The sequence below is a fragment of the Doryrhamphus excisus genome, chromosome 1, assembly GCF_030265055.1.
Source record: "Doryrhamphus excisus isolate RoL2022-K1 chromosome 1, RoL_Dexc_1.0, whole genome shotgun sequence".
NCBI classification, from domain to species: domain Eukaryota; kingdom Metazoa; phylum Chordata; class Actinopteri; order Syngnathiformes; family Syngnathidae; genus Doryrhamphus; species Doryrhamphus excisus.
The window spans coordinates 32,031,423-32,056,248 of record NC_080466.1 but is presented as its reverse complement, the minus strand read 5'-3'; the positions used below and the strand labels follow the sequence as shown (position 1 = coordinate 32,056,248).

Below are 24,826 nucleotides of genomic sequence, written 5' to 3'. Positions count from 1 at the left end.
AAAGCGAGTGGACTGGAACACGCACGTAGGCCCATGCGTGGGTGGCGGTGGGAGGGGCTGGGTTGGGGGGGTTATTAGTTAGGGTGTAACCGTACTATGGGGTTCCTCTTCCTTCTGATTGGATGACGATTTGACGTCCTGTGGCTCGTTTACGATGGTAACGTTCCAAATGAGCTTTTATTTTCACTTTTGAACAGATTCAACCTTAATTATTACTAATAATAAGGATAACCATATGAAGAACCATATGTACCTTAATTATCAGTAATAATAAGAATAACCATATGTAGAAACACCTTAATTATTACTAATAAGAAGAATAACCATACATAGAAACACCTTAATTATCAGCAATAAGAATAACCATATGTAGAAATACCTCAATTATCAGTAATAATAAGAATAACCATACGTAGAAACACCTTAATTATCAGTAATAATAACAATAACCATACGTAAAAATACTTTGTATTCAATAAAACGAGTACTCCTTCAACCTGCTACACTTTGACAGAAGAATATGCTGAGCACTGATATTTCAATAATTTGATGATTATTGAATGTGATGATATTTCAAATTATTCAATAATTTGAAATATCAGCAGTGGAAGACTTGGACTGCTCCTAAAACAACAACATGGATGAGACTGGGGGGATGAGACTGGGGATGCTAGGGGGGTCGGCCATGGCGTTAGTAACCTTCACAGAAATAAGGCAAAAATATGCAGTTGGAAGATTTAAATTGGGGATGGAGAGAGGAAGCCTGCGACGGGAAGTTTAGAGGCCTAGACGAGCGATAAGGGAGTTTAGGATCTCTGTGCTGATAACACACACGCACACACACACACACACTCGTTATCTCGCCCTAGCAATTATTAAGGGTGTCATGTTTGGAGAGGGGGGGGCGTCCCTCTCTCTCCCAGCCATCAGCTCCTCTCCCTGGGCACACGCCCACCCCTAGACACCCCCTCCTGATCCAACCCACCTGGAGTCTCTGGAGCTTCCGGCTGGCTTGCAGCCTTTTCGGAAGAGGACACTCTTTCACCCGGGTGGCGCTGGAAAGAAGAAGAAAAAAATAGATGTTGTCTGTGAGGGATTTGTGTTAAGCTGAGGGTCTACGTCGGCACCATAGGGGTGTGTGTCTGTGTGTGTGTGTGTGTGATGGTTATTAATGACCGTGTCAAATGTGTGAAGAATGAGATTTACTCTCTTAACAGGACCCCAGGTTTTACCTCTATAGATTTTACGTCAGCTGAGAATACACTCTTTATACTCACCTGTATGCACACACACACAAACAAACACACACACACACACACACACACACACACACACACACTGGATGCGGCCTCGGCGAGGCGCAAAGCAAAGGCCGCTACCGGAAACCCAGCATGCACTGAGAGATGAATAGCTTCCTGGCCACATACGCACGCACACACACGCACGCACACACACGCACGCACGCACACACCAAAAGCGTGTTTTGGAGTCCCACCCACGCTGATGAGTGTCGGATAAGCCGAGCAGGTGTTTGTGTGTTTGTGTTGGCGCCGTAGCCGCTCGGCTTGGTTGTTTTATTCCATGAAATTGCCACACTTGTGAGGGGGCTGCTCATGTCGTGTGGTGGGGAGAGGTTCCTCTTATCAGGTAATCTCACCCACCCACCCCCCACATCATCGTCTCCTCCTAAGTGTGCCATCTTTAAAAATAACCGCCGCCTCCTGTCTCCTTCTCCCGCAGCCGAGGCCAATGACTCGGGGACAAGATCTCCGTCTCCCACGCCGGCCGCCCTCAGCCCCAGGAGGGCGGGGCCCGAGGAGCACGACCTGCTGACGTGCGGCCAGTGCCAAACCAACTTCCCGCTGGGAGACATCCTGGTCTTCATCGAGCACAAGAGGCGGCTGTGCCGGGGACCCGCCCAGGGGGTGCCGGGCACCTTCTCCAAGCCCGGGGAAGCCGGGTGCACCATCAGCATCCCCGTCTCCCCCAGGGTACGCTCCTTGGAGATGGGAAGGGGGCCTCTCCCCGTGGAGGTGGGCATCCAGGTGACCCCCGGGAGGGACGATGACCCCGAGAGGAGGATGACTCCGGCCAAGGGGATTTGCCCCAAGCAGGAGAAAGGAGGTACGGGGACGCTTTCTATCCCACTGCGACACACACACACACACACTCACACACACGCTGTGTTGAAAGTGAAAGTAGCTAATCCTAGCACTAGAGGGGACCAACCTAAAGGAAAGACAACACACGTCTCACCTGTCTGAGGCAGATACGCCCCCCTTTCCAAAGATCCTTCTTATTCCCACTGTGGCCTTCAGGAGGGATTAATGCAACCACACATCATGTCCTTAGCCAGGCCCGGGTGTGCGTGTGTGTGCGTGTGTGTGTGTGTGTGTGTGCGTGTGTTGTGTCAGACACCCCCACCCGGAATGGCGCTAAAGTAGCTCATCCTGCATTTTTCTTGAAAAAAGAAATCACGTCCCAACAAAGGTGAGATGTCAAGAGGTTCACAAGGAGATAGAGGAGCCCCCCCCCCAAAAAAAATGTGTGCACTGTATTAGAATTCTGTAGCACGTCCCGGTTTCAAATCATATTAAAAATTAAAAATAAAATGTGTGAGGAAGATGATTAACATTTTGTGCGCGGCGAGGAGAAAGGGATTAATAATCTGGGAAGGGGGTGGGGGGTGGGAGGGTGTTTGCATCCTCATCATAGCCGGGAAGGTGTGAAAAAAATATAATTGTAGTCATAAAAATATAGAATTAATAAAGAATGACTTTTTCAGGAAAGCTGCTATTTAGGACGAGTTTAGGACTTCATAGAAGGAGACGTCATGATCATCATCAAAATCCTAATAATAATAATATTATCATAACTCAGAAATAAATTAGTCATTAAAAAGAGTCATGAAAATATATACACTATGCAAATAAATCATCATAGGAAATAATATCTAATCAATAAGAAAGACGTAATATAAAAATAAAAGAGAATACATAAATCAATAATAAATTGACCTACAAGTTTAGTACTTCATAAAAATCAACTACAAAGCACGGCGTAGTCATTGATGAATATTTATGATTCTAATAAAGTCATCCAAATGTATAGAATTCATCTGATATGTATAAAATACTGAATGATTGCATGTGCACCTTTTGTCAGTGTTGGACACAGAAGAAGCTTCATAATTCATAAAAGGACCTCACAGATATTTTTGTTGTCTAAAATTGTTTTGGGGCAAAAATATGACTAATATGATTATTTTTCCCTGGATCTTTGTGGAAATATTAATCCCAATCAAATATCCTTTCATGTTCATAAATAATACACGTGTAGAATACCGACGTGCGTATGACGAGTCACGTGAAAGCCGAGTATGAAGGAGAAAAGCCAAACGCAAAGAAAAGTTGATGAATTATTTTCTATAAATAAAGGTGTGCTATGTAGACGCGCGTTTCAGAGCTGCCACTTTGCATTCACACGTCAGCTTCCTTTCAGAGACACCGACAACGCTTTTCGATGAACCGCCGCACACGTGCACCATTTGTGTGACCGGCGGATGCCACAACAAAACTCTCGTCTTTTTCTCGTCGTCTTTTTTTTGTTCCCGAGCGTATAAAAAGGAGCCTAAACGTCACGCAACAGCTCCATGTTGGACGCCACTTCCAATGTGGCAAAACTCACTCCGCCGCTTTCTCACATCTTCTGGACCACTTTTTAAGCGTGGACGATGTCATGCTATGTGCCGGTGTTATTTTTGGAAGCCAGCGTAATAAAAAATATTATATATTATATTATGTATTATATTATATTATATTATATTATGTATTATATTATATATTATATTATGTGTTATATTATATTATATATTATATTATGTATTATATTATATTATATTATAGAGAGCACTTTTAGGTTTGAAGTGACGCCTGTCAGAGAGAAGGCTATGCGATGATGATGATGATGACGATGACGATGATGATGATGATTCCACAAACTCCTGACAATCTTCCAGGAATTGAAGGAGGAATTATTTTGGATGCAGCTTTCTTTGAATATCTTTTATATTTAATACCTTCATATCTGTTGGGAGGAAATGAGGTTTTCCTTAAGGCTTTGGGAGGCGTGGGCCTCCATCAGAGGAAGTACAATTTGGTGCGACTTTGAGGAAGTTGAGGGGCGTGCCTGCTGGTGCACGCTAGCGCTGCTATGCTATGCTATGCTAATGTGCGTGTGAAGAGTGACGCGTGTCGCGGGGCGAACGAGAGGATGTCACCAAAGGAGCCTTAGCGAGCTAAGACCAGCGGCTTTGAACCCATCCCAGGACAGCCGCCGGGGCCCCCCTTGGATTACCTTTAGCCGTGTACATACGGGCGCCGTCACATCATGACAACCTTGCACACACAAACACACACGGTGTAAAGAGATCAGGTGGTAAATATTTCATAAGACGACGCTGTGACAGCAACGTCTGCAAACATCTCTTTTCCCGCCTTTCGTCCAGTTCCCGTCTCCGTGCTGTCACATTTTTTGAGGGGTGGGGAACGGGGGGGGGGGGGGGGGGGGGTAGTGGCATCATGTGGCGCCATAGGGTACACCCACATGTTGCTGCAAGGCTGGGAATCCCAAACTATTAGTTGATGTTTCCAGTAATCCAAAGTGGAACATTGCTTTTCATCATTCTTCCGTTCCTGAAGCGTACAAAAAGAGTAAAATGGCGTACCTTCAGGGTGATGGTGCATATCTGCCATGAAAAGGAGGGGAATATTAAGGCTTGGAGGAAATGGCAGAAGAAAGCAACAGTAGAGGGTTTGAGTTATGGATGTCATTGTTGAAGTTGTGAAAACAAACCTAGGCTTGCTTGGTAGAGAAGTGCTAAGGCCATGCTAAGGCCATGCTAAGGCCATGCTAAGGCCATGCTAAGGCCATGCTAAGGCCATGCTAAGGCCATCCTCCGACCGATGTTCTTCAGCTCGGATAACGTAAGACATCACCGACGACCATCAAGGCGATGCGTCGTTCAGCGTAAGGCCACTTTTTTTGTTGTATATCCCCCAGAAATACTTTTCATAGTTTCATAGGGGTTCAGGGTCGAGTTTCAGCTTTGCGTGGGTAACGTTGGGTAACGCTGGGTAACGCTGACGTTTGTGTGTATGGAGAGGATGGAGAGGACGGAAAGGACTCGGTTATTTGCGACAGGAAGTAAATGAGCTGAAAGCTGAAAGGTTCTTCCTGCTGTAAAGCGTTCAAGTTGCCGTAAAGCCAAAAGTTGCGATGACCTTCCACGTCCAAAGAGGTCAAACGTGGACGGTTGGAACATTTTGGATGTGAAGGTGCCCCCTTCTCCTCTCAATCCCCCACGTCCCCCCGCCCACCTTTTTTTGCCCCACCACCCAATGCTCCTTTAATCACCTGGCTTGCTCTCATTTGCATATTAAATAGGCTTTAATCATGAAAAGCAATCAGGCTCTTGCATATTCATACCTTCCCCTGTGCGCCCGCTTCCTTGTCTCGCTCCAGTGCCAAGCAGCCCGCAATCAGTAGGCAGGCGGCGTGGCGGTGTAGCGGCGTAGCGGCGTGGCGGCGGTGCCATCCGTACACGCACGCCACACACACACCATGCCACTTCCAAATAACTTCACATGCTACTTACGTATTATCTCTGTGAGGGGGGGGGGGGGTGATAAAAAAAAAAGAACGATGGCGAGACTGATCCCTGATTTGAGCGGCGAATATTTGTACAGAGGCTCAAGGAAAAGAGCATTTGCATAATGACTTTGTAGTTTTGCATTAATCACATTTGCATATGAAAATGCGTTAATTACTCCTGATTTTTTTACACACACACACACACACACACACACCCTCCCTAAAACTTGCTTCATTTTGATGTCCAAGCTCCGGGGTTGTGATTAGGGGCTAACATGGTGCCACTAGAGTGTGTGTGTGTGTGTGTGTGTGTGTGTCTTTGCGTGTTGGCACTTGAGTGTTTTGAACGCGTGCCAGCGCATCCATCTTATGTCTGCTGTGAGGCATGTGTGTCTATTTTCATTTGCTGTGTGTGTGTGTGTGTGTGTGTGCGTGTGTGTGTGTGTCAGTGGGGAATGCAGACTACGCTGCTTCCATTTTAAAGACTTTTTTCCCTGAGTAACATGAACTTGTTTATGATTCCAACCTCCCTCTAATGCCTTTTTTTGTAGCTACAAATATGAAGTGTGTGTGTGTGTGTGCATGTGTGTGTGTGTGCGTCCCATGCTGTCAAGTAGCAGATTAAATAGAAAAACATGTTCAATCGGAATGCATGCATTACATATTGGTGCGCGCATGTTTTGGATGTTTTGACCTCCTTGAGGACATCACACGTGCACGCCTGCCGGAGACGTAAACACAAATAAGACAGCAACGCTTTGGACTGCCGCGTGTAAACATGGCAGCCTCGGCCGTCCTGCCTTTTTTATTTCAGCAGGACCCCAACCTCCTAGCGAGGAGACTTCCTCCCAGACGAGCGACACCAACCCACCGCAACGCAACGTTCAGTCACAACATTTACATTTCACCAAGTATACATATTTAACATCTTTTTCTACAATTATCTTTCAATGAATGAAATTGTGAATAAAATTATATTATATTATAAATATCATTTCTATTGATATAATAATGCAATCAATGGACTTTGGAAAAACATTTATAAAATATAGATTTGTAATAATTATAATAATAATTCCTAGCATGATACCCATGCTATAGAATGTAAATACTTGATATAATTTAAGGACATCAATTCAATTGAACAAGAAACAGTACATTTGGCCAAGTTGGTAACAGTTGGAGTAAAATTCATTCAATATTTTACCAAAATGAAATAACAATTGCAATAAAAAGAAATATTCAGTATGAGAATAAATATTCATGTCGGTGATAATTTAATGAAAAAAAAGAAACTTAAGGAGAGTTTGGAAAAAAGCGCTGTTATTTAGGCGTCGTCCTAATTTTAGCTAAATGAAACTAAGTTGTAATTTAACTAATTCATTAAGTTGCAATTTGATGAGAAAAATAGTTTTAGCAGAATAAAGTTATTTTAACGCCATAAAAATATTTCCAAAATAAAAAGGCTCATTCAAAAGACACATTAAGCCTTTTTTCCTCCTAATGTTTTATTCTTTAAACGGGTGGATTTTCCAACTACACAAAGTCTAATCTGATTTTGACGGTCGAAGGCCTGGAAGGCTGCGACTGGGTGTTTCAAAATAAAAGCATGCACATTACTGATCGCATGCTAAACTATCGCCGTCATTCCCAGGCTAGCTAGCAGTGTGGATTAGCTTCCTAAAGGCCGGCCGGAATGCAAACGGGAGAGGATCAAATGTCGCCATGGCATCGCCGTCGTGTGTACGGGCCCCTCGTGCCCGAGCCTCAGACGGGACCACCCTGGGGGAACGTCTAGATTTTCTGTGTGTGTGTGTTGCATCCAGCGGGGTCATCTCGGTCTATGTACCCGACGCACGTGTACACCTGACACACGTCACAGTGCTACATGGAGTGGAAACATGCACGCTGAAAAGCATGGACAGAAGAGCGACGTGCACTCAGCCAACGCTCACACGCACGGATCCTAAAGAGTCCCACATGAAGGCATCAAACGCTCCAAAGGCGGCTTTATGGCACTCATATGGCAGCACATTTGATATTTTCCTACCACAGCGGGGGAATAAAACTTGCCACTAATTTGGAGTGCGAGCGCCACCGCTAACTTGCAGCATGTGCCGCCGCGCCGCGTCCTCCAGATGTGCAACTTGCAACCCCTCCTGCAACCCCCCCCCCACCACCACCACTGTGACCACACTACACCATGCTAGGCTAGGCTACGTGATACTAGGTGATGCTAGGCGATGCTAGGCGAGGCTATGCTATGTGATACTAGGTTATGCTATGCTATGTGATGCTAGGCTATGCTATGCTATGCGATGTGACACAAAGTCTACGCACAGAAATATGGTGGAAGGTTGCACATGAAATAAGTACACTTAGTTGGGGGGGGGGGGGGGGGGGGTGTAGCTCACAAGATCCCCAGCCAGCAAACGTCCAAGGATAACTTTGGCGTTACCTTATTTTCCTCCCTATTGTGAAAATCTTACTTGAAGACTCCCCACGCAGGTAAAAAGTGTTACGATGGTCACACAGAAAGGCGGTGTATGATTAGCTATCACATTGTGTAGTAAACATTGGCTGTGATTCAGGATGGATCTTCGGTGCTGCTTCCTGTTTGTAGCGGTGACGTGTGTGTGTGCGTGTCTGTGTGTGTTCGTGTGTGTGTGTGTGTTCATGTGTGTGCAGGTTGCTGTTCAATTGATTCAATTGGGATTGACAGTAATCTCTCGTTTAGGGCAGTTAACGTAGTACCCAATATGGTCATAAATACGCCATGAAGGACATAAAGTCCAGCCCAGCGTCTCCCCGAACACCGACCCCTAGTGGCCGATGTAGGATACAACATTCCCAATTAGAAGGCTTGTTGATTTCTGCTGCTTCAGTGATCATTTGGCCATTTTCATTTTTGAGGCTTCATCGCCAAGAATAAGTACCATTTCTTGAAATATGCTTATTTACTAGCAATATGGGGCCGCACAAGGAAACTAGGAAACAGCGGTCTTCCATGAGGGATGTTTGAAAGGAGGAACGAGTGTACGGGATTTCTCCTGGCCGGCTCGCCTTAAGCCAGGCCTGTTGGAAGAACTCCTGCCCAAGCCTGAGTCGGGCGTGCGGCTATTGTGCGGCGTAATGGGCCACCTCGCCAGCACGATTAGCGTTTTGTGAAACAGCGAGCGGAGACGTCGCTTGTTAGCCCATCGGAGCGGGCGTCATCCGCCTCACGCCGCCCTCGTCCTCTTATCTCATTAGCGGAGAAACGGCGTTTACGGCCCCGTTTGGCTTTTTAGTGGCTGCCTCAGCCGCGGCGGCACTTACCCCCCCCACCCGCTCCCACCCCCTGCATCCACTTACTTGTCGTGTCCTATTAGTGTGATGCAAGAAAACAAAGATGGCTGAAAAGGAACGCGGTGATGTAGCAGATCGCTAAGCTGCCACTTTATTAGGGAAGCGGCTAACCAGCCAAGAAAACCTTTATCCAGATCTGCACCAAAGCCGGTGTGGAAATCTGCCATGCAACATACAAATATGAAAAAAATGCCAGAAAACTTACTTTGTGTTGTGGCTTCGTTGTCATGGCGACACTCTGAAAGCGGCTCGCTGACGGCGTCTTTTATTGTGAAAAGACAAAGAAAAACAGATGTAAGACACAAACCATCACGCATATTCCAGACACTTTTTGGTATTTGCTGCCATGAATTAAAGCAGCAATATGTAATTATGAGGATGCGGCTAAAAAGGCTCAAAGCATTTTCTTATTAATATTATTTGATTTTATATACAGCAGTAAAGCATTATGGGAAGAACCACTCCCCCCAAAAATCCTGCTCATGCAACACCTTGTGCAACAAGAATAGCATCTGCCGTTGCTATGACAACCCTAATCCTTTTGCTAGCGTCAATGCTAACAGGACAGCGAAATGACTTGTTTGGCTGCGAGCACGGCTGGCATGGACCAGGCTGCAACATCAGACATCATATCTGAAATGATTAAAGCAGACCTACTTGCATGCTAGGCTATATAGCCACATATAAAGAAACAGAGGGGGGTGGGGGCGGGGGTGGGGGGTATGGAAATAAGAGGATTACGAGGACAATTTGACTCCTGGCTTTATTCATTATAAATGTAAATCTGCTTTTTATTAGCTTGCTCCGTGACTAACACATCAAAACAAAATGGAGGAGCCAACCTGGCCTGTCAACCTGACCCTAGATGGCGGTGCCCGGGGGTCAAAGGGCAACCAACTTGGAGGAAAAACAGACTCAATAAATCCCTGTGCTTTTCTTCAAATCCGGCTTTTCCCCGAGCCAGTCGAAATGAAACAAAGTGGAGATGTAATCGGGCCGATCGGTACCAGCAGACCTCGTCTGGGCCTCTGGTCTGGGGGGGCAGCGCTGGCCCGAACAGACGCCCCGGCACACGCGCGTCCTTAAGGCAGTGGCTCCATGAAAGCCTTCTTTCAGCATAAGCTATGCAGGAGCCGTGCCAGCAGCAGGAAATGTACCAGCGTGATAACGGCCACAAAGACAGAGAGATAATGACAAAGAATTGGGGGGGGGGGGCACACGGAGCCCTCCGGGGCGGGTGCAGGGTACACCAGGGACCAGCACGTCTCTATCCGTGGCGTGAAGACAGTTGGACACGCCTTTGCCAGAACCATGCCCGCCACGTGAAAGAGGGCGGCGCCGAGTGGCAGGAGAAGCGTGGCGTCGAGACCGTCTGACAAGAGTCGCTACGCGGCCTTGCAGGCAGGAGAATGGTGTGGTTATTGTTGCCACGGCGACCAAAAAGCTCCTCTATTTGAGTTGTCACTCATTTTGGCGGAATGGTACGAGCCTTCTCCGCCGCCTCCGAGTTGCTGTTCCTCTTCTCATTGGCTCGCCGTGCTTCCAGGAACTTCTAACGAACCCATCAATTGATGAATCCTAACGAACTAGCGGCGCACGGCGATCATCAACTGACTGGCGCCCGCATGCGTGCCTGTTTGCTTCCAAACTGGCCGGAAGGGCGGTCGCTAAACACCTCGTTAGCATCCTGCTAGCTAGCTAGCTGACCCGGAAGTGGAACAAGATGGTGATGATGATGATGTAATCAGCTGTGTTTTTATACTATACTTTACTCTGATACTTGTAGAATACTATTTATAGTTGTACTCAACAATTCTACATGCGTATAAATGAGGAAAGAAAGGCGTACATCAGGGGTGTCCAAGGTGTGATCCGGGGGCCTTTTGCGGACCCTTGGTTGTAGGGTTTATTTTATTGGCCTGTGGCACATTTTTAAAATGTCAAAATAAAAAAAGATTGAGACATTTTTAAATGAATATTCAGAGAAAAAAGTCGAAAGGTTTCATTTTATGAGAATAAAGCATAAAGCCACCCTGGTGCCACCCATAGACTTGAAATATTAATGATAAAATATGCTGGTTTTTGAAGTCAGAATATTATGAAAAACAAACCAAACAAAATAAAGTTGGGGAAAAGTTCAAGTCCAAATAAAGTCTATATTATAATAAATATATATAATATTTTGAGAGGATTTCCAAAATATGAGAGGCCAAGTTGCATCCTTTCATTTGTCGCCAGGTTTAGCTTCCGTTTTCCTCCATTGAAGACGAAAAGGTGTTTTCCTACACGGATGATTTGGCACTACACAGGATAGCGGCTGCTTGGGCTGGAGTGGGACCCTCTGGAATGATCCAGGATGCTAACCAAGGTTCCCCTTCATGAATCTCGACAAAAGTTAGGTTTCATGTGCGTTCAGCATCGTCGCTCATTCGAGGAGATGAACAATATTGTCGTGTGGAAAGGACGCCCATGCCTTGTTGTCACTTGTCATCGTCAACACTTGGCTAACTAGAACAATTTGACATGATTGGGTTATTGTTTTAAAAATAATCAATTGATTATCATCTGCAACCAAATTTGATGAGGCACCCCCCCCCCCCCAAAATCAGGCTGGAGCGGCGGCGTCATCAGCAAAATCACCACCGCTTTGTTTGTGGGTTAGCACGCTAATTAGCTCGCTTGCAAATTGGGTTGAAGCAACACTTAGCATTTAAACACTAAACTGGCTAACTGGATCACAGGGACGAGGCTGGGGACGAGGCTGGGGACGAGGCTGGGGACGAGGCTGGGGACGAGGCTGGGGACGAGGCGTTCAGGGACGCGTGGCGGTAGGGTGTCACAAGACACTCAGCTCAAGAGACGAGACGATGCACGAGATCGGGTCCCCAAGATGTTGATCGACGGTCTGCTGATGGAATGTTTGTCGGAGCGGCGGATGTTCACTGCGCCTTGAATCAGTGCGACCGACGTCACGGCCTGGCAGCAACCAACGGAGGCAGGCGGGGGCTGAAAACGACAACAGCAAGTAAACAGGAAGCCAGTCCGGGGCGGGACATTCCACCTGCGGTGGAGCCTGGGCCGCCCTGATGATCCTTTCCCAAGGGACGGTGTGAAACCGAATCCCGGGATAAGCGACACCATTTCCCCACAGGGAACAACGTTCACCTCCGTCACACACCCAACACATGGAGCACGACAACAATCACGCTGGTGCATGCAAGGCAGGTTGAGCAGATGATTTGGCAACCTACTCATTGACCTGCTCCTCCGTTACGCTCTTCCGCAGCGAGCGTACGCATTCATCTCACCAGACCGCGTGACAACCGTCATGCCGGACACGGTGCGGCGCTCGGGCTCGGACGGGCATGTGCACAGCCGCGCACGTGCACGGTGGATGATTGGAACCACAAAAGGGAACCAGGCTTGTCTCTTTTCGAGCTTCCGCAGAAGGACGTTTGGACATTTCTTCAGAATGTACGGAAAGGCGTGGGCGTGCTGCGGCTATAAAGCGCATTGATCCAATGAAAAATCGAATAACCCGACATAGCGGAGTCAATACGGCATTGAGCGGTGGTGAATGGGACATTGACAGTGCAGACAAAGTGGGCGTCCCTGAGGGGCCACACTAAGCTCATTTGGATGGAAACGCTCAAAGTCATTGTCAAAGCCGCTTTTTATCTTTGGACGCCATCAAACATCTTTTTTTGCACATCTAAACGGCTGCCTGTGACCTTTTCCTTGAAGTATTTCACATTCTGCTTTTTCTCCCCGCTTATTATTAAAAGGTGGACGTCCCCCCCCCCCCCGCTCTTATTTGTTCTACCCAGCGATGACGCCATTGTTTCCTTGCGGCCGTCGCCCGCTGCGCCGCACTACAACGGCAGATTTAAGTGCTGGTAATTCCGCTATTAACAATAGAATGGCAGGTGGTCATGATAAAAGCATTTCCCTCCGCTTCCTCAACACACGCCAATTTGCTTTTCTTCTCCTTCCTACACTTTTTTACCAGGCTTCCTTGTCCCCCCCTCCCTTGCTGCCGCCGCCCGGTTGTCCTCCATTTTGTCCACAGACCCCCGCGAGTGCGTCCCCCTGGACCCCACCACAGCACTCGTAGCTAACGCACAAGGCTAAAGTTGCAGCTTAGAGTCCTCCTCTTGGAGCCCGCCCCCCCCCAGCAGAGGAAGTGCTCACGTCAGAAGACAAAAAGGAAGCTGGGGGAGAAATGTAAAAAAGGAGGGTGGGAATGTTTCACTTCGTAAATTCAATCAATATATTTTTCTCGCTCTGGGGGTGGGGGGGTGGGGGGGTGGGGGGGGGTGGTTGAGATTTCAACTGCGGTCTTGACTCATCAGGTTTTCATCACTTTCCAACTTTCCAATTCAATTAGTGGTGGTTTCACATGACGCTTGGCGGCGGGGGCTGCTTTGCGTCTTCGCCTAGACGGGCTGCATCGGCTCCGCGTACAAAAAACGACAGCGAATGAACGGTTTAATTTCCTTTCCACGATAATATTCCAATGCTATTTCTTTATCTTCAGGTGGCCTCCTCCTCATTTCCGCTCCCTTGCACCCCCCCACAAAACACTCCGCATTCTGTCAACTCCTCCTGTGGTTCTTCTTCTTCAGCCCCAAAGCATCTTCTCTTCACAGCTCATTGAAAAGGAAAGCCGTCCTGAGTACGTTAAAGCCAAGCCTCCTCATGTTTTCACCGCTGGGCCATGCCGGGGGTTAAACACCGATACAGACCGCATCTAGAACTCCCAAAATAATCGCCAAAAGTACTTATTTTGGTCATCGGATGTACACGCAACAATAACCGTCTTCACATCTTTTTTGCTCCGTTCTCCTTGTGCTGTGAGGCATTCAGGTGCAGCCATAATTGCACGAACAACTGGCGTAGCCCACTTGGGGAGCCTGGGGCCTATAACAAAGCCCGGGCCCTATAACAAAGCCCAGGCCCTATAACAAAGCCCAGGCCCTATAACAAAGCCCAGGCCCTATAACAAAGCCTAGGTCCTAGAAACAAAGCCTAGGTCCTAGAAACAAAGCCTAGGTCCTATAGCAAAGCCTAGGCCCTAAACGGATGACAAATCCATACAGCAGCCATTCAGGAAGGCCTGGAGGCCAGAATGGATCCCACCATGAAGGAACTCCATCCCACCTCACGGTTACGTGCATGCGTCCAGCATGACTCCATTTGTCCCGGTGGGAGGAGGCGGGGTCGCTAGCAACTTAGTGGAAATGAAATGGAGATATTGTTTGTATTTTTTCATTGTCATTTTCTGAAAATCACAATCACACCCGGTCTCGTTCCCAAAGACCCAATCTCATGTATCGTCTCGTGACCCCCCGACTTTGAAAAAGTGTGTTTGCTATGGGAAATGGTTATGGTATGATCAGGGAATAATCAGGTAAAGCTAGCTTCCGCTGTACTTCCACTTCCTCGAACGGACCCAGCAGAATCTCCGGGCTGTGTCCATCCCAGTTTCATAGGATAAAAATCCTATATTATTATATATCTATATATGTAATATATGATTATACATATTGTCATTATAGCCTAACCCAAATAAGCATCCAGCCTTTGGTGACTCAGCGTCTGTGAGGAGTGGATAGTCGCTCCTCTAGAGCTGGGACACTATAGACAGAGTCCGTCCAGGGAATCCTTTAATCATCTGTATCGTGTGTGTGGTCTGTTTGTTCATAGGACACACACGTTTATGGCTGTTCTTCCTCCTAAAAGCACTGATGGGGCATTCAAGGCCATTTTCCAGTGTAGCATGTGCTTTTTAAAAAATAGTACAACCCACCAGGACACCAAAGAAAGATGCAGGTGCCCAACTTTGACAAAGAATGCGAGAAACCCAATAGAATCCATAAATTCACAAGTTTCGGTTTTCGTCTGACCTTTGGGGGCGGATTAATGCCGAAAACTGAGATTCTGCTCTATTTTGGTTTGGATGAGAAATTAGCTTAGCGGTGTTTTTGGAACTAAACACATCAGAGAGTGCTATTACTTTAAATCCTCTTTTTGTGCTGTCAGGCATTTTAGTTGCTGGTATTGGCTGCACACACACACGCACACACACACACACGCACACACACACAGATGTATATGGTTAGCAGGCTGAAGCTGGTTCCAGTTAGCATGGAGCCAGCCACACCGTGTGAGAGCCTCACCCCCCGCCTGCTACTGCCACCCTCCGCAGTCTCGCTCGGTGCCCCCTCCCATTCTTTCCCAACATGCAGTGCGTGTGACAGCCAGCCAGCCAGCCGATGCGCGCGCCAAGGCGGCGGCTTATCGCCCCAGCTCGCCGTCCCTGGTTGATCGGCGCGGCCCCCGTGGCCCCTTGATTAGCCGCCTTCATGACAAACAAGCCATCAGAGCGGAGTGGGAAACCCAGGAGGAGGAGGAAGGAGGGGCAGGGGGGCGGCGAGGGGAGGAGAGGTGTTCGAGGTGGGCACGGGGGTGAGGTGCGGAGGTTGGGACCCCCGGGGACCCCTAGATCACAGCCATGCTAATGAGGAGCTGCTTTGCCAGCAGGAGAGGTGTCAGCTAACCCTGACAGGTGCACATCGCTCCCTCGTGTGGGCGTGCGCGTGTGAGCGCGCACGGGGAAGGCTGAAAGTGGGGAGGGACCGGCGGGGACGGGTTTTGCGTCCCAGTGGCCTCGCCTGCGGGGGGCTTTGTTCCGAGTGTAAATCTGTTGCCGCGCCGCCCTCGATGGAATGTGGGAGCAGCGCGGCCGACCTGCATCCCTCCCCGGGAATGGTGGTGTGCACGTGCACAATACACGCGTCAGTAGGCTCCTGCATCAGCTTGACTAACATCCGACTACAGCCGACACTCGGAATTGACCAAACCGTCAATCATTTGGATTTCAAAGGCATTTGACCCCACGGGAGGTCATGCACGTTTAAATCCTTCATTTTGCCATTGCAACAAGACATTACAGTTGTCCCTTCTTTATGGCCCAAAACTATAATTCAAGGTTAATAAATGGAATATTTTCATAGTTGGAGTGCAGGAATATTGTTTATCACTTTCTAAATATGTTTTTTTTATTGTTAGAGCCCTGTAGACACGGAATAACACCCCTATAGTCACCTTTACATTCCTATTTTTCTTTGCTTGCGGCACATTGCAACTCTTGCAATGCTGCAGGGACACGAGACGGCTCGTAACCACTTAGCATTGATTTGATTCCTTCTAAACCTAAGAAGCCAAAAACCTACCACTTCCACACAGGATGGGAGAATGTGGGACATGCCATGGCTTCATGCAGTAAACTAATATCTTGTATCATTCCTGCTGCCAAGTGATGACAAATTGCGACATCATGTCTTTTTGCTTCCTAAAAGATATAAAAATACATTGTTTGGGTTTATAAAATGCATAAATACGTCTTCAGTATTGATGAAGTTCATTCATACATTTGTGAAAAACGATGATATAACAAGGGAGCGATATTCAAACCTCGAGGTAAATAGTGAGGAATAGCGCGGCCGCTTCACATTCTTTGTCAAGTGTTAGCATACCCAGGTTGTCATCACAGATTGTCGTGTTAGCGCATTCCAGTCGGTAGGCTTTCAGCGCCATTCACACCAGTAACTTTGCATGCTTGACAGATTTCAGGGACTGTGGTGTGTTTTTTTGGCTGCCCCCCCCGATTAGAGCCGGGTTGCGATACAGGCGTCGATGGCGGGAGCTCAGGCTTTGCAATCAAAGTCAGGCGGGAGCGACGGCATATGTGAATTCCTAAATTAAAGACAAATCCACATGTCTACACCATATGCCCGCTGTCTACCTCGCACCCCCCCACCTCGATGAGCTCGCACCAATTTTTCGACGTGGGCCATATGCGAGCAGTCAATACGGCGGCTCCCCTTCTTCATTGGCTGGCATTTTGTTTGTACTTTTTAGGGCAAAATAATGGCTATAAAAGGCAATCTGGAAGGAATAAAACGTGATGTAAAGCTCAGATCTCGGTCCCACGAAGGCGGCTTTAATTGGCCCGGTGGTTTTAGTAAGAAAAGAAGAGAAGGAGAGCGTTATTAGCGGCCCACCTCGGTTGCGCTGCGTGCCTGTGCCAACGTTTTAATAACTTCCTCCAGGGCTCCTGGCCAGTCGCTCTTGTTTTGATGCACACGACCAATGGTGCCCTCCAAGGGGGCTGTGCTCTCGGGCCTCCGTTGCGTTGCCGTTCCGTGGGAACGCTGGCATCAGCACACCTGGACACGACCGGGCTCCGCGGACTGGAATGTCGGCAGCTGCCAAAGTCGAGGAAAACAATCACGGCCTTGGTGGTTTGCCTTTTTTGATCAACAAATGCCTGTGATCAATACCTGATCAATACGTAACCTTGGCAGTCAGCAGTGCCAAGCATGCTTGTAATCGCCACTAGCTGAAGCACAGCATCAGCTGGCTTCGACCGGCTTGGTCACACGCACCAGCCACTTGATTAGGTACGGAAATCTTGTCATGTTTTCATCTCACGACATCTTGCAATTGTTGATCAATTCATATTTTGTAAATATGAATTTCCTATTCTAATATTAGAATATGTATGAATGATAACATTGTATGATGTAATGACTGTTTACATGAATCATTCTAAATGAATGGATGCATATATACTGCAATTATTTTCAAAGGCAAATGTTTTCGTTAATGGCATAAAGGAAAACAATCCTGCTGTTACCAAGGCAACACTTCATGATACTTCTTTTAGCTTCTTTAGTGAAATATTAGAAATATAAACACAGCATTAAAAAGCTGGCCTCTGACATGTCAATCAATATTTCTTTATAAATGTGAAATTAGGGCCTAATTTCGGACTAAATGCCAAGTCAAATGCTCAACTGTTTGCAGCTAAAATACAAATGCTCGATAGAAAAAACAGCCCTACTGCGGTGCAGATCAATCAAATCAATGGATAACAACGTGGCTGGCACATCCTACTTCCTGTTGACACAGGAAGTGGCGTAATCTAGGCCAAAAAAATCTTTTAAAAATGCAATACATTGTTTGGAAGTGTTTGATAGAGATAGACATATCATATTCTCCCCCCTCCTCGGGCCCCGTCACCCAGCCCCCTCAGCCTGCTTGTTTGAGAAGTTGATGAAATGTGTCTTTGGTGGTCATTAGGCAGCAGCCATCAGCTGTCACTCTATTAGCCGACACGCCTCCCTTACCGGCATATGGCGCGGCGGGCTAAGTTATGACAAGATGCAAATGGGGACTGGAGGAGGGGGTCACGAGTCGGGGAGTGTTTATTATTGGGCTGGCTCGCATGCGTGCTTTGATGGAGATGGAATATTAAAAAATAAAATAAAGATAAGACACCCCGCGGTCTCCCACTACAATCTTGATTTGTTATTGATCCGTGTTTGGTGATCAGATGATACAAAGTCCTCAGGGCCCCGTGTGTGTTTGCCCAAACAAGCCCCCCCCCGCCTCCTCCACTCTGCATACCCCCTCCTCCTCCACCGCCTCCTTCCATCTCTCGTCTCCCCGTCCAAAGCTGCTAAGCTGTCCAGCTCCGCTGCCAAGCAGCCGTGTGAAGCCCAGCCAAACTAAACACAGGCAGGCAGCCCGCCACTCGCCACTCGCCACTCGCCACGCGCGCATTAGCAGCGGCAGTCAGGTCGCGTCCCACCCAGCCAAAACAGTGCAACAGATCTGCGCTAGGAGCAGAGAAAAAGTGACAGAATCAGTAAATGAGCTCCTCATTAGCCTTTTCTGACCCCCCTCCCCCCACTGCTAACATCCAAGCCCAGGGGGGAGCTCAACCAATCAGAGTGCCAAATTAACTTCCTCAAGCAGACACTGATCCGGGATCAGCCGGCACTGGTGTCCTCTGGAGGTGCGTTCCACGGGAGACTTTTATTACGCCGGTGGATTCCATCTAGCCGGCATCACGGACTGGGAGGGGGGGGCGCGGTAGCCGGCGATGACAAATAAGTAGATGCAGATGCCGTTAGGAGCGTCTTTGTCTGCATTGAATTAGATAAATCCCAACAAAGGCCGCGTCGCAGTGACTGATCGATTCATTTGGTTCATGAAGTCACAACGTTTAAAGGCACCATTTGTCAAGCAGGGACGTCCCCCCCTTGGTGTTTGCTGCAGCCACCAACTACACTGTTTAGCTTTGGTTTTTCCCAATATTACATCTCACCCCCCTCTTCTTATATTAACAGCCCCCCCCCATGGTGAGCATTTCTGCATGCCTGCACCCCCCCCCCCCCCCTCACCCCACCTCCATATGGAAATGACAGAAAAGACGAGATGGATCTGTATATTAAAGTCAGGCTGACAGCAAAATTAGCATAATGTGTCGTGGCCTTAGGGCACTATACCTGCCATCTGCATTAGCCTGCAGACACACACGCACACACACATGCACACACACACGCACACAAGCCAACGTACCTATTAAGACCAAAGTCTTCCACCAAAATCATTCACCAATCACAGTCAGGATTAATGGCCAAGTAGTCGGGGTGTCCCACCCGGTCCACGATAGTTGAATGAATTAGCCAGCGTGAACGTTTACCCAATGTCTCAATTTTTGGACTAAAAATGTCACTCCTGTCCCCGTCCCCAGACAAAGATGAGCCCTCCAGCTACATCTGCACCAGCTGCAAGCAGACTTTCACCAGCGCCTGGTTCCTGCTCCAGCACGCCCAGCACACTCATGGCATCCGCATCTACCTGGACAACCACCCGGCCAACTGCTCCCTCACCCCCCGCATGGCCCTGCCGCCCCCGCCGGGTGCCGACGCCCTGCCCCGCTCGCCTCTGCCGACATTCCTGGGCGACACCAACAACCCCTTCCACCTCCTTCGCATGGCCGCGCCCTTGCTCAGGGAACACCCTCCACCCCCGGGCTTCATGGAGACCCGGCTGCCCGCCACACCACCCTTTGTCAGCCCCCCACCTCCTCCCAGACCCCCACTGGAGCGACTGGGCCCGGAGGAGATGGGGCTGCTCTCCCAGCACCCCAGTGCCTTCGAGAGGGTGATGCGGTTGACACCCATGGAGCCCCCGTCTATGGACTTCTCTCGACGGCTGAGAGAACTGGCAGGCAACACCAACAACAACGGGGGTCCCACACCCCCCCTGTCGCCCAACCGGGTGCCACCCATGCACCGCTTGCTCAGCCCCACGCTCTTCCAGCCAGGTTCCAAACCGCCGGCCTTCCTCACCTATGCTCCGCAGCCGCCCACCTCCCAGGCGGGACACGGCTCCTCAAGCCCCCCTGACGCCCAGGGTCAGAACCAGGCGGCAGCCAAAGCCAAGTCGTGCGAGTTCTGCGGCAAGATCTTCAAGTTCCAGAGCAACCTGATTGTACACCGCCGCAGCCACACCGGAGAGAGGCCGTACAAATGTCACCTGTGCGACCACGCCTGCTCCCAGGCCAGCAAGCTCAAGAGGCACATGAAAACACACATGCACAACAAGTCCGGCTCCATGGGGGGCTCCCCTGAGCCAGGAAACAGAGGCGAGGGAGGCGAAGGTGAGGAAAAGAGCCACGAGGCTGATGCAAGAGGGGTGAGCATGGACAACGAGGAGGAGGAGGAAGAGGAGGAGGAGGAAGAAGAGGAGGAGGAAGAGGAAGAGGAGCTGAGGAACGGAAGTCGGCCGGACTCTAACTTAAGCGAGGACTCGCAGGAGTTCAACCCCAACAGGGAGAACGGGCCCAGGCAGTCTCCCAAGGAGAAGCACCTGGGCGGGGAGCGCGTGGGTGAGAGTGGGGGGGTGGGCATCATGCATCCCTACAACCATCTGGACAATCATCTCAGACTGAACCCCAACAAGAGGAGCCTGGAAAGGCAGCCTAATGGGGACGGCACCAACGGGGGCAACCTGGAGCGGGAGCGGCAGAGCGACAGGGAGCAGGACAAGGAGCAGGACGAGCAGGACGCCCGTCCTATGATGAACGGCAGGATCAGCGTGTCCGAAGTCGAATCCTTCCCGGGGCTTTTCCAGCGGCGACCCACCCCCATCACCAGCCCCAGCCCGTCCAACAACAACAAAAGGATCAAGATTGAGAGGGAGCAGCTGGAGCTCCCGCCGACGCTCCCGCTCATCTCCCCGGAAAACGTCTACTCCCAGCTCCTGGCCGGCTACGCTGCCTCGCGCCACTTCATTCGGGAGCCCTTCTTGGGGTTCACCGACTCCCGCCAGTCCCCTTTCGCCACCTCCTCGGAGCACTCCTCTTCCGAGACGGGCAGCCTGAGATTCTCCACGCCGCCGGGCGAGCTGATGGAGGGCGGCAGCGCATCAGGCCGCAGCGGCAGCAGCACGCCGCACCTCCTGCGCGGACCCGGGCCCGGCCGGCCGCCGAGCTCCAAGGACCGGCGCAACGACACGTGCGAGTACTGCGGCAAGGTGTTCAAGAACTGCAGCAACCTGACCGTGCACCGGCGCAGCCACACAGGCGAGAGGCCCTACAAGTGCGACCTGTGCAGCTACGCCTGTGCCCAGAGCTCCAAGCTGACGCGCCACATGAAGACGCACGGCCAGTTCGGCAAGGAGGTGTACCGCTGCGACATCTGCCACATGCCCTTCAGCGTGTACAGCACGCTGGAGAAACACATGAAGAAGTGGCACGGCGAACACTTGATGGCCAGCGAGGTCAAACTGGAGCAAGCAGACAGAAGCTAGACGCCGGTTGCGCACGGCCACACCCACGGCCACAGCCACACCCACACAGAAATACATATATATGCGCACACATCTTCCCTATGACTACTTGGAAAAGGGGCATGGCTGGATAATCTCTTTACATAAAAAAAAAAAATCAGACTGATTGATGTTGATTGATTTTTCAATTTCCCTCATCGCCTGAGAATATTAACAGAAAAAGGGAAACTTTTAACCGGAGCGTCCGGAGCGCCGTCTGAGGATTTGATCAGTTTAGGAATTCCATGGAGCCTTTCTACTGTGCAATAATTTCTGTATTTATTGGATTTTTTTGTAACGATATTTGGCATGTGCAGATACATCTTTGTGGGATTTCATATGGAGTTGCTCCAAAAGTTTTTCATTTCTAAAAAAGAAAAAAATTGGAAAGAAGTCACCCTTAATGATATTAATAATAATAATAATTTCTTGTTTTGTCCTGTAAGGAAGCTTATTATCATGTACGAGTAAACGTGTGTAAAGCGCTTGGCTTTTCAAAGTCCTAGTTTTCTAGAAGTGCAGCAGCGGACTACAATCCATCCCCTCCTCTTCAGCACTGATGTCGGCCTGACAATAACACCGTGACGGATTTGAAAAATCCAACAATGTCCACCCCATTCATTTATTGGGCAAAATTTTGTGCTTCTTAAAAATCCGCTTGTGAATTGAAAAGAAAAAAAAACCCAGAAAGAAATACAGAAGCTGTATTGATGTCCTCGCTCCAGTCAGGACGTAAAACAAAAAGGTTGCACTTAATGGAGTTAGCGTTCATTAGCTGATGCTCCCAACATTCCCCGTGTAGGATGGAACCACCATATTTAATATGCTGAATAATTTAAGACTACTTGTGATTAATGTGAGAGGGGAACAGTCCTGTTTATGTAAATATATTCCATTTATTTTGACTTTTTCTTTGTTTTGTTTTTGTTTTTTGTTTTTTTTTAATATATATGCTCAAGTAGCCCCCCCGACTGTTCTGAAAAAGGCGGCCTAAAAACAATCAAGAAGACCAGCTGCTTGCGTCATCCAGTGTGTGTACGTGTACGTGTGTTATTGCCTTGTCCTACTCTCCGCTCCGCCCGACCCCCACCTTGACCTCAGGCCGCCCCTTCCTCCTTCCCTCCTTAACGAGAAAGCCATTCGGCGTCTGACACTTTTGACGACTTCTCTGCCGTCTCCCCTCCCAGAATTGGTGACAAAACCTGAAAAAATGCAAAGTGGATATGAGTTATGATGATGTTGAGCACATCTGGCCGTGTGACCTCCAGTCTTCTAGGAAAAATAGAAAGATTGGAACGGGAGGGCGATTAAGATGTGTGAGAAAAAATCCTTGACCAGGCAGACGAGTCATTCAAATGAAATTGGAAGCATATGAAATGTTTTCTTTTTTGGGGGGGGGTAGCCAAATGCGCATCAACAGGCCACATGGTCTTCTGGGAGGGAGACACAGTGAAGCCACATGAAAGCAGACGGAGGAGACGCCATCTTTCATTTTCTGCTCACAATCAACCTCGCTTGGAAAACGTTTCACCCTTGTCACCCTTTTGTCCACCGCGGCAAATTTCCTTTACCGAGCCAACAAAAGCCTGGAAAGACGGCGTTTTATCAGTTCAGGTTTGGGCCAAGAGCGGCGGAACCACCATTACGTTATGATACGTTTACAGTGGGGGTGTCACAAGAGTTCTGGTTGGGGGAAAATGTGCCGCGGGCACTCGGCCTGGAATGACTCCTTCACACAGGAAATGAAAAGAAAGTGGGTAGCTGCGCCGGCTTCAATGAGAGTTCACTCTGGGCATTGCTTCCACCACTTTGGTGCTCTTGTTCCGTAGAACAACAGCATGAACGGAGTGAGCCCTTTTGTCATTGTCTTTGTCCCAGCGGGTGGAGGCGGGGCCGTGCAGGAGAGTGTGACGTCATAGAAATTAAATGAGTTCATTCCAATTTCTTGTCCTATATTTTTCATGATGCTTTTCTTAAAAGTAACATGGTAAATCTAATCCGCTTCCCGTAGACCCAATGTCGTGACACCCCTACTTTACAGTGTTGAAGTACGCCCCCCATGAGAATACTGCAACGTGTATTAGGAGCATCATCGAGTACTGTCCCCTGGAATGCCACCAGCAGCTCTGGATGCAGGAGGAGGGGTCGTTTCTCTCAAGGAAATCCAAATCCATCATGCTTTCTCAAGAAAGTGCTGCCATTTTTTTGGTTTTATTTTGAAAGGGAGCTTTCAGTGGTTTGGCTGAGCTCTCCTCTGCAGGACGCGCAAAATGGGAGAATTAAAAATCATTTCCAAAAATGGATGGAGATAAAACGTGCAGGGACACTCTTCCAACATGGACATCTTGGCTTTTGGTTGCTTTTTGTCCTCATGGTTGCTTGAAGGTCTTGTGATGACACTCAAATGTCATGAAAAAAAAAACAAACAAACCCAAAACATTTTCACTTTTCACAACTTTCACTTTGGCTCTTTGTACAAAATAGTTTTCCTTCTTCCTTTTTAGTTTGGGTGGGGAAGGGAGGGACGTTGGGGGGGTGGAGGCAAGTGCATCATTGTGGAAAAAAAACAAACAAAAAAATGTGATCTCAGAACAGTACACACCTGCTGTTTTGGAGCATATATGTATTTTTGTAATGTGTTGAAAAATCAATACAAGAAAGCCAACACGTCAATAAATGTTGCAATTGCTCTATGATTGAAGACGCTCCTCGCTTCCTTTGTTTCTTTTTGTCAGTCCGGGCTGATTGCACGCGTGTCGTATTGTCGTCGTTCCCACGGCAACGCACGCGGGGGGTGGCGGGGGGTTTGGCGTTTGGAGAAGGAGATCCGCATCAATGAATCACACCTTTGATGACAAAAGTTGACACTGGAGCTGCTGGAAGTGCAGACAATGGAATCATCCCAAATAAACTAAGCCATTCATATCCATAAGAATTATGAAGAATTATGAAGAATGCAGTGAAGCACTTCAACAACTTTATTTTCATTTTCAACTATCTTTTCTTCTCAAGACAATTTGTCTCATTTTATATTTAGAGGCTGTCCTTGCCAAAATGTGCATAAAATGTAGCATGACTAGCGGAAAACAAACATTAGTTTTTGTTTTTTTTTAATAGTATTTTTGAAGAGAACAAGTGT

General features: G+C 48.4%; 1 protein-coding gene and 1 long non-coding RNA gene across 4 annotated transcripts in view; one reads left to right on the top strand and one right to left on the bottom strand.

Annotated features, from left to right (window-relative positions):
* Window positions 1–24,191, top strand: part of bcl11bb (BCL11 transcription factor B b) — a 30,282-nt gene extending 6,091 nt beyond the window's left edge. Inside the window, exons 2-3 of the mRNA XM_058078036.1 lie at window positions 1,741–2,124; window positions 19,607–24,191. Coding sequence (XP_057934019.1) covers window positions 1,741–2,124; window positions 19,607–21,669 — 2,447 coding nt within the window. The 3' untranslated portion in view covers window positions 21,670–24,191. The remainder of the gene's footprint in view (window positions 1–1,740; window positions 2,125–19,606) is intronic.
* Window positions 1–24,826, bottom strand: part of LOC131132540 (uncharacterized) — a 38,421-nt gene that overhangs the window by 9,156 nt on the left and 4,439 nt on the right. For all 3 annotated transcript variants that reach the window (XR_009130388.1, XR_009130386.1, XR_009130390.1), the window contains exons 3-4: window positions 9,206–9,262; window positions 986–1,055 (exon numbers count right to left, since the gene is read on the bottom strand). This is a non-coding gene — a long non-coding RNA (uncharacterized LOC131132540). The remainder of the gene's footprint in view (window positions 1–985; window positions 1,056–9,205; window positions 9,263–24,826) is intronic.